Source organism: Oncorhynchus kisutch, linkage group LG6 (genome assembly GCF_002021735.2).
Source record: "Oncorhynchus kisutch isolate 150728-3 linkage group LG6, Okis_V2, whole genome shotgun sequence".
NCBI lineage: Eukaryota > Metazoa > Chordata > Actinopteri > Salmoniformes > Salmonidae > Oncorhynchus > Oncorhynchus kisutch.
In genome coordinates, this window is record NC_034179.2 from 73276533 (window position 1) to 73289508 (window position 12976).

Below are 12976 nucleotides of genomic sequence, written 5' to 3' on the forward strand. Positions count from 1 at the left end.
AACCCTCTCCTAGCTGCAAATAAACCCTTGCATAGCTGCAAATAAACCCTCTCCTAGCTGCAAATAAACCCTCTCATAGCTGCAAATAAACCCTCTCATAGCTGCAAACAAACCCTCTCCTAGCTGCAAATAAACCCTCTCCTAGCTGCAAATAAACCCTCTCCTAGCTGCAAATAAACCCTCTCCTAGCTGCAAACAAACCCTCGCATAGCTGCAAATAAACCCTCTCCTAGCTGCAAATAAACCCTCTCATAGCTGCAAATAAACCCTCTCCTAGCTGCAAACAAACCCTCGCATAGCTGCAAACAAACCCTCGCAGAGCTGCAAATAAACCCTCTCCTAGCTGCAAACAAACCCTCGCATAGCTGCAAACAAACCCTCGCAGAGCTGCAAATAAACCCTCTCCTAGCTGCAAATAAACCCTCTCATAGCTGCAAACAAACCCTCTCATAGCTGCAAATAAACCCTCTCATAGCTGCAAATAAACCCTCTCCTAGCTGCAAATAAACCCTCGCATAGCTGCAAATAAACCGTCTCCTAGCTGCAAATAAACCCTCTCATAGCTGCAAATAAACCCTCTCATAGCTGCAAATAAACCCTCTCATAGCTGCAAACAAACCCTCTCCTAGCTGCAAACAAACCCTCTCCTAGCTGCAAATAAACCCTCTCCTAGCTGCAAACAAACCCTCGCATAGCTGCAAATAAACCCTCTCCTAGCTGCAAATAAACCCTCTCATAGCTGCAAATAAACCCTCGCATAGCTGCAAACAAACCCTCTCCTAGCTGTAAACAAACCCTCTCATAGCTGCAAATAAACCCTCTCCTAGCTGCAAACAAACCCTCTCATAGCTGCAAACAAACCCTCTCCTAGCTGTAAACAAACCCTCTCCTAGCTGCAAACAAACCCTCTCCTAGCTGTAAACAATCCCTCTCCTAGCTGCAAACAAACCCTCTCCTAGCTGTAAACAAACCCTCTCCTAGCTGTAAACAAACCCTCTCCTAGCTGTAAACAAACCCTCTCCTAGCTGCAAACAAACCCTCTCCTAGTACAGTATATCAACTGAGTTAAGTAGCAGCTTTCTCATTTGTTTTGCCCATCTCGATAATGTGCCTCGTGTGGTAGAGAGCACAGACCTCATTGTGTAAAACTATCTTTGTCCGTCTTCTATTCTGACTTTTTTGGGCACTGCTACTCATACCAAAGCACTATGGAGATTTATATGTGTGTTGTAGATAAATAACAATATTTCCATTTTGGACTGTGTCTTTATCCAGAGGTATCCTGCAACACAGCTGGTTCTCTTTTTACCCAGCATAACACCCTGGAGCCAGACAGGAGAAATGGGACTGGTGCCACTCCATCCTCTGGGAGGCTGGAGCACATTATATATAGAGAGAGAGAGCAGATTCTGGGTTGGGACGGAGGGGATGGAAGGGTGATATGTTTGGCTCCATGGCACATCATTGAAAGCATTTTGCTATCTCTGTGATTTAACCCATTGTGTTGCAGATATCAATCAGCAAACTGTAGGCTTTGAGTACGCTGCGATGGAATTTACTATTATATGAGGAAAGGGTATCTGATATGTTTTATGGCATCACTATCTGACATAGGACAATCAAATGGGTGATAGGGGAAGTGGCACATCTGTCTGGTACAAGATGCTAGAAATAACTGGTTTTGACATCCCATAAAGTATATCACTTAAATGATTGGAATGATTTGGATTTTTTAAATATATATCCTCCCACATCTAAATAAAAAAAACACACTTACAAGCCTCGATATGTAGCTCGATATGTAGCTCGATATGTAGCTCGATATGTAGCTCGATATGTAGCTCGATATGTAGCTCGATATGTAGCTCGATATGTAGCTCGATATGTAGCTCGATATGTAGCTCGATATGTAGCTCGATATGTAGCTCGATATGTAGCTCCAAGCATCAGTTCACACGTCAAGCTGACATAAATATTCACATTCTCTCTAAAATTGCACTCTCTACCCTTAAAACCACATGTTCTGACATTCAAAAAAGAAATTCTGTACTAGTGATGTGAATTCAAGCAAAGAACCATAATGACCTAGGCTAATGCTGAGATGTGCTAAACAGTTGCAGTGCTGAGTGCAGTGGGAGGACTGTGCCCAGAATGCTGTCATTGTCCATAGCCACCTCTCATACCTCTCCCAGTCTGCCAGCTCCCAGTGGAGCTGAAACCAGAATGCATGAAGAAGAACAAACAAAGATCTGCCTTAGTTTTAACACAGCTGGAGTTTGTTTTAGAGATGGAAGGTGCCTTGCAGCTCAGATGTCTTGTGTTTCTACTTTTGGATGGCGGTTTCAGAAGCCAGACACTGTAGCAGCTATAGGGTAAGGTCATTTCATATCTGGCACTTGAAGGGTAACGTTGTGTACACCTGAATCCCCTCTGTAGGCTGTTCTCCTGAAACAGACTAACGATGGCTCCATTCCTAAGCAGCCTGGATCTGTATCTGCACCACAGTCTGCCTCACGTTGCACATTCAGCATCTGTCACTGGCAGACATAGAACAGGGCCACATTCAGTTGCAAAACGTTCTCCAACGTTACAGATAGAATTTCTGTGCATAGAGCTGACGTTATTCCTTATTCAACACATACAAGAGGAATGTTTGTTCTACATAGCATATTTCTATCTGACCTTCCTGCTGAACACGCCCCAGCTGTGGAGCCTTGTGCCCAGTCTACACGATCTACAATGCTGTCTACACACTCCTTATCCCACTCTTACTCTGGGATAAGAGCCACATAAAGACATATATAGAACATATACAGTTGAAGTCTGAAGTTTACATACACTTTCTTGTTAACAAACTATAGTTTTGGCAAGTCAGTTAGGACATCTACTTTGTGCATGACACAAGTAATTTTCCCAACAATTGTTTACAGACAGATTATTTCACTTATAATTCACTGTATCACAATTTCAGTGGGTCAGTAGTTTACATACTCTAAGTTGACTGTGCCTTTAAACAGCTTGGAAAATTTGCATACACCTTAGCCAAATACATTTAAACTCAGTTTTTCACAATTCCTGACATTTAATCCTAGTAAAAATTCCCTGTTTTAGGTCAGTTAGGACCTAAGAATATGGGTTGATGAAGTGACGGTAATAAGACCAACAGGAAACTTTGGAATCTAATTCTATACAAAACTTGGGAAATGTATTACTAATTAGAAACGTACAATATGCTAAGACCTTTTACATCTGGTACATTCATCTGTTAAAATAAGTAATTTGGCTTTTAGCGTGATTCTTATTGATCAGCATCAGATTAAATGTTAACAGGACACATGAATCTTTAACTTCATTGTCAAGCTCCCTTCTGCTTCAGTTCCATAGTGATCTCCATGCAATCAACTGTTAGAAGTAAAACTGTTATAAGTAAATTAAATTATTCAATTGGCAGCCAAGTTTGTCATGTGATGAATAACTCCTGCTGTAAAATGACACAATGTTCCCATCTCCCCAGCAACAACTGACAACAGCAGCTCTATCTGCCCTGCTGGTTTCCAGGAGACCCAGCCTAGCTCCTCCTCCTGAGGAGTGCTGAGGCTGCTGCATGGAGCCCCAGGGGAGTCTGGGAGTGGAGGGGGACTTCAGCCTGCAGCTGGCGCTGCTGGTGCCCAGTCTCCGGAGCGAGGCAGTGACCCACGAGCTGGAAGATCTGACTATGGAGCCCAGTCCCAGCCTGCCACCTCTCAAAGAGCGTAAGAACGGTGAGTAGTAGACCATTCAGTCACCTAGGTCAATCACCTAGGGCAGGGCTGCCCAACCCTCTTCCTGGAGATCTACTGTCCTGTAGATTTTCAGTCCAACCCTAATTTAGCATATCTGATTCAGCTAGTTACGGTCTTGTTGAGCAGCACAGCAGGAAATGCAAACTTGGCTGCCAGTTGAATAGTGTATTAGAGGTTTAAAAAGGCTTCTAAAGTTTGTCATTTCCACTTTGCATATTAATTTCCAATTTGTAATTGCATACCTAGTATCAGGAGGATGAGTGGTGAAAACACAGAGGGTGAATCAATTGTATTTGATTTCTTGCATCCTCTCTCCTTGCCTCTTTCTCAAAATGCATTGAAGCAGATCCGAGGCTCTGAAAAATCAAGAAAATAAGATTGAAATTAACCCAGAGACTCTGGTTTCTATATCATCCATCAGAGAGCAAGCCTGCCCTGACAGTGAGAAAACAAACTCCTCTCCAGTCCAGAGAGATTTGTTTGTGGAGAGAAGTGGGGAATTAGACTGGAATTGCATCTGGAAGCCAACACATAATCACAGTTTGAACGGTTCCTGACATCAAGTCCCAAAGTCAGTCCTCTCCTTGGGCCACTAAGTGTTTTGTTTGTTGGTTGCTCTCAGAAAAGCGGGAATTATTAAGTTAAATATTATAAATTAGATGCAGATTCTGATGAACAGACTTCAACAAAAGTCAATGAACGGGTTGAGCCTCTAATTTAACTTTTCACTGATGATGAATTCCTTACTAATATTTCCCAGTGCATTTTCCTTGAAATTGTGGACCTTCAGTATCTTGAGATCTCCTCTGTTATCTCACTCTCCTAACCCACTGGTTCTCAGACCAAAGCCAGAACGCCAATCAGGAAATATTCCTCTGGCATGTGGACCATAGTGAGGGGTATCACTGAGGCAGTGTCTGGTGGGCAGGCTGACACTCACCCACCCAGAGTGGTAGCCTGACATTTTGCCCAGTCCCTAGAGAGGGCACAGTCAGGAATGGATAGTATGGGGTGGAGACCACTGTTCACCCCAACCTTATTGCCCAAGAGACAGACACTGGGAAAACTCAAATGTGTTGCACTCTACGCCTTGTTGATGATGTGATGATGTAGTGGAGATTTTAAAATTTAGTTCAGTTTCAAAATACATGCGTCTGGCCAAGTTAAATTTCTCGTGTACTGACCCTTACTACCCTCCCCTCACAAGCCCCTCCCTCAGAAATCTTGGACTCGACTCAGACTATGATATCTTTTATCACCAGAATAATACAGGAAGTTCGCTGTTTGTTTTCTCTTCTGGTTAATGTCTGATTAATAATTTCCAATGCAGCTCACGTGATACGCGGGACCCAACATTGTATTGATAGCGATGCACATCGGACGTCAAACGTCATCCATTATTGAAGTGTTTACTCCATACAGTATGCACTTGTGGAGGCCCTTGACATTGCAACATCAACACACCCCTTTAGTGGGGAGCTCTCATAGGCCAGTGTCTCTGCTTGGTACTCCATCTTGTGCCACTCTCTGTATTGATTGCCACTTTCTTCTTGCTCTGGGCAGCAGACACATTGATCCCATTGCAGGCCAGGTCTGAGCTCCATGAATCCCTCCCCACCACGGCTCTTTCTCCCTCCCTGGGCCCCAGCAGGAGCTGACACAGTCAGGCACGTCAAAGGGAGCATCTGGGGCATCTAGAGCACAGACTGCATCCTGTCTTTCTTCCTAAGAGGGAGACCCCTGTAGTGGATTCACATGCACAACAGGGTCTAGAATCAGGATCAGGACCGGCTCTATAAAGGATCTTGCTTTCATTTAAGCAGCATTCCTAATCCATTTGAACACATAGAACCGGCCAGTCATTTCCTTTCGGGTCTGTATCTTTGTTAGTGTCATAATATGACTACCGCTGTTTATCTAGACATTCAGCTTGCAGTTGTTTCATTTTATAGTATTGTACGGTTAACACATTCATGTCTGTTCCCAAGTTGTCCTTGAACATTGACATGGGTGAAATATACTAGGGCGAAATGGATTGGAATGGAAATAGAAGCAGCATGCCAGTTCATGTTTGGCTGCCCTCTGCCCTTTAACCTGCAGTGTTAGGGAGTAGGGAGGGACACAGATCTGGACTTCAAGCGTATGACTCATACTTCCTGTATGTGAATGCTAACCCGGCTGGAAATGACCATCTATTCATCTGTTATCACTCTTCGGTGTTCTCTCTTCCCTGTTGTCCCTTTAGAGGTCTCCTCTGGGTGGGTGGTATTTCTCTTTGCTGTTATTGGTTCTCGGACACAGAGACCAGATTGATATATGTTCCCCTAGACAACATTGTGAAAAAGACAGGGTTGAATGCAACCACCTCCCATTTCTAATGTTTACATTTAATCTATTTTGTTTGAAATCCGAAAGAAAATATTGATACTTATGTCAATATTAGTCAGCAACAGCTACGGTCGGGTCTACACAAATGAAAACAATAGATTGTATTAATGTCATGTTTGTGCTTTGAGTGTCGTGTTGTAGTCGAAATAATGACATGAAAATGAAAGCAATAACAAGAATGTGCTAAATGTCAGAAATACACACTTTACAACTGGGAAAAGTGACAAAGATAAACATCAATGTCCCAGGGGCCTCAGCATGTTTGTTTTTGTCATTCTTATCCAGTGACACAACATGGTATGAAAATAAACTCCCGGCTCGTTTTCTCATGGAGCTTTTCATCCTCGCACTCAAAAGTCACAAATACTCTATGTTTTTGGGCCAAGAAAGACACAATAAGTTAAAATGACATTTCAATACATGCATGTAGTTGGCCTATTTCATGATATGGTTGAAAGTATGAATTACCTTTATAGACTTTTAGGACAGCAGTTGTTTTATTCAAAAGTTTGTATTGTTCTCTGTGTTGTTTTGGTAATTAAAGTTGCTTGATTCATTGTATTTAGTTCTAATGAGGCTAGTGTTGAAAGAGCAGAGCACTGAGAGCTGAGCAGAGTGACCCAGCAGGGGTTAACAGTGGCTCGTCTGTCTGTGTTCCCTCCTCCTCCTGACGCTGAGCCCAGCCAGAGCATGAGTGAGCGCACACTCGCTCCCGCAGAGACCAACACAAAGACAGGCAGAGCGAGATTGGAGAGACTGGAGAGAGAGAGGGAGGGACTGTACGTACCAGACTGTGAGAAACAGTTCTCTTACCATACGCTTCTAGCTGAGTGTTTTCCCTCATTACCAAACCCTCATGCTGGTCCTCGTTCCTCACTGCCCTGATCACTCCATGGGACTCCAGACCCGGCCGCTAAGCGACCCGGCTCTCTCCTCCTCTATGGCGTGCCTCGACGTGGAGACCCCCGCCGTCTGCAGGGGTAAATTTAAATCAGGAGCCCCTGTCTCTCTCTGTCTTTCCTTTTCTCCCTCCTCATTCTTTCACTCTGTCTTTCTATCGCTTACCTTTTCACTCTTTCTTGCTCTCTCTGCTAGGTAGCATCACTACGTTGTTGGCATGAAGCCCAGTATCAACATAAATCAGAATCCATTTTGGTTTCCTCTACAGTTGTCTCCAAAAATGTTGTGTGTTTAGGACTTTTTAACTACAGTATATTCTCACTAGAAGGCAAATGGTTGTTTAAGTTGTCAGTAAAATAATGGAGTTACAGTGAAATGTGTATGGCTTTATGGGTTTAGGTCTGCTTTTCAGTCAACGTGATTACCTTGATTGAAATATACAGCTACTTATAGGCCTTGACCAACGGCGTGATGTCAGAGTAATCTGTACTGCTTAATTGATGATAACACCTTGATGCTGGGCTAGGACAGAGACAGAGAGCCCCACCAGGAAATGATAGGGCATTACAGAACGAATAGCTATTAAATGATGTCCAGCATCAGTTTGAGACTGGATTAACAGCACCACAATAGTGTAAAGAGTTGTTGTTTTCTATTAGAAACAAACAAAGTCAAAATGAGGGAGGAGATGAGGCCAGAATGAGGGAGGGGACTAAGGGAGGTGGGTTTATATAGCGTATCATATTATTAGGATCCTTAAACCCAGGACTCTGTGTTCACTTCTTATGATGACAAATAACTGCAGAGCTCAGTGTTACCCTCAGACTATCAGCTAAGCATGATGTCACCACTTAGTTTGTACCTTTTCCTGAACGATAGCATTCTGCTGTACAGTATGTTGGCTGGGAGGAATAGTCAGTCCCCAGTGAAATGCTAAACCTGGAAATGCTGTTGCTCCACATTCTGTTTGTGATCTGCATACTGTTACAGGGCAGCTCCTGATAGTATTAGGTGTTTCAAAGAACAACTAGGTGTGTAAAGAAAAGGTGATATGACTATTACCTGGCTTCAATGTAGGTCATATTTAAAAGCTATTGTGTCCCCTCGGGTCATGGGTGTAGAATCATGCTTGGATGAGTTGGATGGATCTGGTTTGAATTTATTGCCAATGTTTTATTCCTTATCTATCTTCGAGCATACATCAAACAACAAACTGACTCATCGAGTGAATGAGCATTTGCAAGGGCATGGAGCACAGCTGAGCTGCAAGGAGAATACTGTATATTTCCAGCAATAATGTCAACATAGCTTATGTCAGTGTCAGACTGTTTCTATAACAGTGTAGCCATAACAAAACAGATTCTCTTTTATATTTACGCAGAGTGTTTCTAGGAAAAAGTCAGGCCAAGAGATCTAATGGTAGACTTTGTCCAGAGATGAGTTTTGTTGAGACGAACATAGGCAGGGTATTAGAGATATAGTCAGGAGACAGAGATATTAGTAAAGCCTATGTACACTCTGAGGTTTGTGAAGTACCTCTGTTTATGTTGTGCTGGAGAGCAGGGGAGTACAGCCGACTTGCATCACACAGAGGTTAGCCAGGGTTCACTGAGAACAGCACTATTGACATCGGCCAAACAAAATGTAAGGAGCACCTCAGGCATGGGCTGTACTGTCCACGTTGATGTCAAGAATAACAACTTGAAATGCAGTATTGTTCTCATAAATCGACAATTATCCTTTAGCATTCTTTTCCAGTCGAGTCAAAGTGGATAATATGAATTTTGAAACCAACCAATGGTAATTCTCTCCTATCTTCCAGAATGATCTTTCTGTGTCGGTGCCCCCCTGGTGTGCAGGTTGACGTGTATTGTCATAAGTCTTGTCCTGGAGGCAGCACTGAGCGATTTCCCCTTAGATAGGCGATCTGTAAAGTCACAATTTTGTAAAAATGAATGAAAACAAACATGAGCTTTTTGGTCTTAATTTAAAGTTAGGGTTAGGCATTAGGGTTATCAGTGTAGTTAAAGATAGGGTCAAAATCTAATTTTATGTCTTTGTGGCTGTTCCAGCTAGTGACCGCTGCAGAACTTCCTCCAGAACAAGATTCATGAAAAAACTGCTAACCTGACCCTGGTGTGAACGTGTAATGGGAACCATGGATAGGGAGCAGGAACACAGTGTTCTGAGCCATGGAGGCGCAGAGGGGCCTGTAAAAGTTTTGGGGGGCTCTGAGAATGGACTCAGTTGCTCCCCTGCCTTGACTCCCTGGGACTCTCTGTGCTCATCTGTCCACCAGTGGGAGCGGGTCCCCCCCACTCTGTACAATGCTTTGGGTTCCAGTCCAGTCCCGGCCCCCACCCCCATGCCACCTCCAGACTCCATGGTTCCCAGGCCTTCTTCTCACAGCTGCCCAGTTTATTTTAGCTGGAGTGAGTCACGTTGGCCTGGTCAGACGCAGTGACTGTCCCAGGGGACTAGAGCAGAGCAGGCCTGGGTGTGTATGTAGTATGTAGTGTTTAGTGTGTATGTGTGTGTTTGACTGTGCATTGACCATCTGGCTATAGCCAATGAGCAGTCTACTCCAGCAGCAGTCCGACCTCTCTATGAACAGTGTGCCTTGGTGACGATAAGGGCCCCAACATTCTTCACAGCGCCGCGTCGTTCGTCACCATCAACCGTCACCTTCCTCTTCAAATATTTTTGCTGAGGATCACTGTTATTCCACTGAAATAACACGTCCACGCTCGCCTGTTTATAACATGTTTAAACTGGGCCCACACTGCAGTTTATTATGATAGAAAAATAACATTGGGTGCCGTCCAAGGATTTGGAGCCTCCTGCATAAGAGGCCTTCTTGTCTTTTTATGTTCCAAGGACTTCATGGATCAGTGCTTACCGCTCCAAAACAAGACTACACATCTCACTTTTTATGGGGCGGCACTTACAAAAGAGACCGAGTTCACTCAGTCCTGGGATGACATCATCTCCAACTCGGAGGTGACTCGGACATATGAACATTGCCCTGTAATTAGTCTTCAGGGTTTGTTCTTTCTACAGTGGTACTTGAGAAAGACTCATCCCTTGCCTGTGTCTATCTATGTTTGTATTTCAAGTTGAACATCTATGTAAAGTTACCTCTGCATTTGCATCCCAGTCCGTCCTCAGTATGTCCTTGTCTTCACTTTATTTGAAGAGAGCTTGTATATTAATATTTAAAGCCCATGTAATCGCTCAAATGTAAACTCACAGTGCCAAGAAGAGTGCAATTGCTAGTTGTCTGGTAGGTTAACTATGCAGAAAGTCTGTAGGCTGTCTTTATAGGATGTCTTAGGTGGAGGAACAGGACTTCCTGTTTTGTTCTGGCTGGGCTGTGATGTGTCAACACAAATTGGTGACTGGTCAATTTTTTCGGGTCCATTACTCAATTTTCTTCTTCATAACAAATTGTGTCCAGTACACAATGTTCTTTATAAGGAATTCCAAATTGTTGTGGCTAAAGTTAGCTAGGTGGCTAACGTTAGCTAGGCTAGTGGTTAAGGTTCGGAGTTAGGGTTAGGGGTTAGGGTTAGCTAACATGCTAGCTAAGTAGTTAAAAAATAGTAAGTACAGTTGAAGTCGGAAGTTTACATACACTTAGGTTCAGCCACTCCACAAATTTCTGGTTAACAAACTATTGTTTTGGTAAGTCGGTTACCACATCTACTTTTCCAACATTTGTTTACAGACAGATTATTTCACTTATACTTCACTGTATCACAAATCCAGTGGGTCAACATACACTAAGTTGACTGTGACTTTAAACAGCATAGAAAATTCCAGAAAATGATGTCATGGCTTTAGAAGCTTCTGATAGGCTAATTTACATTTCTTTGAGTCAATTGAAGGTGTACCTGTGGATGTATTTCAAGGCCTACCTTCAAACTCAGTGCCTCTTTGACATCATGGGAAAATCAAAATAAATCAGCCAAGACCTCAGAAAAAAATTGTAGACCTCCACAGATCTGGTACATCCTTGGGAGCAATTTCCAAACGCCTGAATGTACCACATTAATCTGTACAAACAATAGTACGCAAATATAAACACCATGGGACCACGCAGCCGCCAAACCACTCAGGGAGGAGACGAGTTCTGTCTCCTAGAGATGAATGTACTTTGGTGAGAAAAATGCGAATCAATCCCAGAACAAAAGCAAAGGACCTTGTGAAGATGCTGGAGGAAACAGGTACACAAGTATCTATATCCACAGTAAAACTAGTCCTATATTGACATAACCTGAAAGGCCGCTCAGCAAGGAAGAAGCCACTGCTCCAAAAAAGCCAGACTACGGTTTGCAACTCACATGGGGACAAAGATCGTACTTGTCCATTTGGGTCTTCCAAATGGACAATGACCCCAAGCATACTTCCAAAGGTGTGGCAAAATGGCTTAAGGACAACAAAGTCAAGATATTGGAGTGGCCATCACAAAGCCCTGATCTCAATCCTACAGAAAATGTGTGTGCAGAACTGAAAAAGAGTGTGCAAGGGCAAGGAGGCCTACATACCTGACTCAGTTACAGCAGCTCTGTCAGGAGGAATGGGCCAAAATTCAACTTATTGTGGGAAGCTTGTGGAAGGCTACCCGAAACGTTTGACCCAAGTTAAACAATTTAAAGGCAATGCTACCAAATACTAATTGAGTGTATGTAAACTTCTGACCCACTGGGAATGTGATGAAAGAAATCAAATCTGAAATAAATAATTCTCTCTACTATTATTCTGACATTTCAAATTCTTGAAAGTGGTGATCCTAACTGACCTAAACCAGGGGATTTTTTATGTATTTGGCTAAGTTTAAATGTATTTGGCTAAGGTGTATGTAAACTTGTAAAGTTGCTAATTAGCTCAAATGTAAAAAATTGTCCATTATGTGAGTCGAATATGCAACGTTTGGGTTGCTAGACCTTCACGTTATATGCCCACCGACCCTCCCCGACCAACCTCCCTCCTATCGTTTCTGTCTTAAGTAACCTACTGCCTTAATCTGTGGGTTGGGTGTGTAGTAGAACTGGGTGGACAAAATCCATATTGCAATAAATTGCCAGAATTTTATAACATGAATGTGCACCAGTGACTGGTATCGATCATTTTCAGTTCATCGTCCCAGCTCTAGGATGTAAATGGAGGGTCCCAGATATGTTTATGCTGTCTTGCTAACTCCTATGGTCATTGGCGTGGCGGCACAAACAGATCTGGGACCAGGCTAGTTTGGCATAGGTTGAACTCTAACTTATCTCTGCTTCTCTCCCACAGTCCTCCAGCGCCGCCTGCAGCAGAGACGCACCCGTGAGCAGCTAGTGGAGCAGGGCATCATGCCACGTGAGTATAACCACTGAGCATTGGGCACCGCCACTCTCAAACCACCAAGGATTTAATATACTGTAACTCACCTCTACCAGAGTTAAGGTTATTGGTCTGGCATGTAGGAAAATTATAACTGCACCCACACCACAGTCATTAAAGTGGGTCTTGGTTCCAGAAAGCTCTCAGAAAATAAATGTCATACAATTATTACCTAAATTAATACCATAGATTGAACTACGTGCTGTCTGATTTGCTACTATTATGACAACCATACAGGAGTGGAATTCTGCCACTACTGATGTCTCGAACCACGCTCCACCACAACCTCGTCATGATGTTTGTAGAATAAATAAATACTCTGAATGGTTCAAGGTCTTAATCCACAGTGATGCATACATCGGTGGCCAGTGGCATACCAGAAACCAAAAGGCATACTGAAAACTTCCACACCCGGCTCTTAAAGTCAGCAAAGTGGAGCAGAATCCTTCCTTTTGCTGCCCTTACTGGATTAGTCTCTCTGGGTGCCAGTGGGTTGTAGACTAGAGCAGACAGACTGATAA

At 43.3% G+C, this 12976-nt stretch overlaps 1 protein-coding gene across 2 annotated transcripts in view; it reads left to right on the plus strand.

The window, feature by feature from the left end:
• Nucleotides 1-12976, plus strand: part of LOC109893394 (myocardin-related transcription factor B) — a 39717-nt gene that overhangs the window by 12873 nt on the left and 13868 nt on the right. Inside the window, exons 2-3 of one of the 2 annotated variants that reach the window (XM_031827405.1) lie at nucleotides 3515-3761; nucleotides 12366-12431. In XM_031827405.1, coding sequence (XP_031683265.1) covers nucleotides 3605-3761; nucleotides 12366-12431 — 223 coding nt within the window. In that variant the 5' untranslated portion in view covers nucleotides 3515-3604. Of the gene's footprint in view, nucleotides 1-3514; nucleotides 3762-6890; nucleotides 7151-12365; nucleotides 12432-12976 lie in introns of those variants that run through there. The other variant, XM_031827406.1, reaches the window with a different exon arrangement.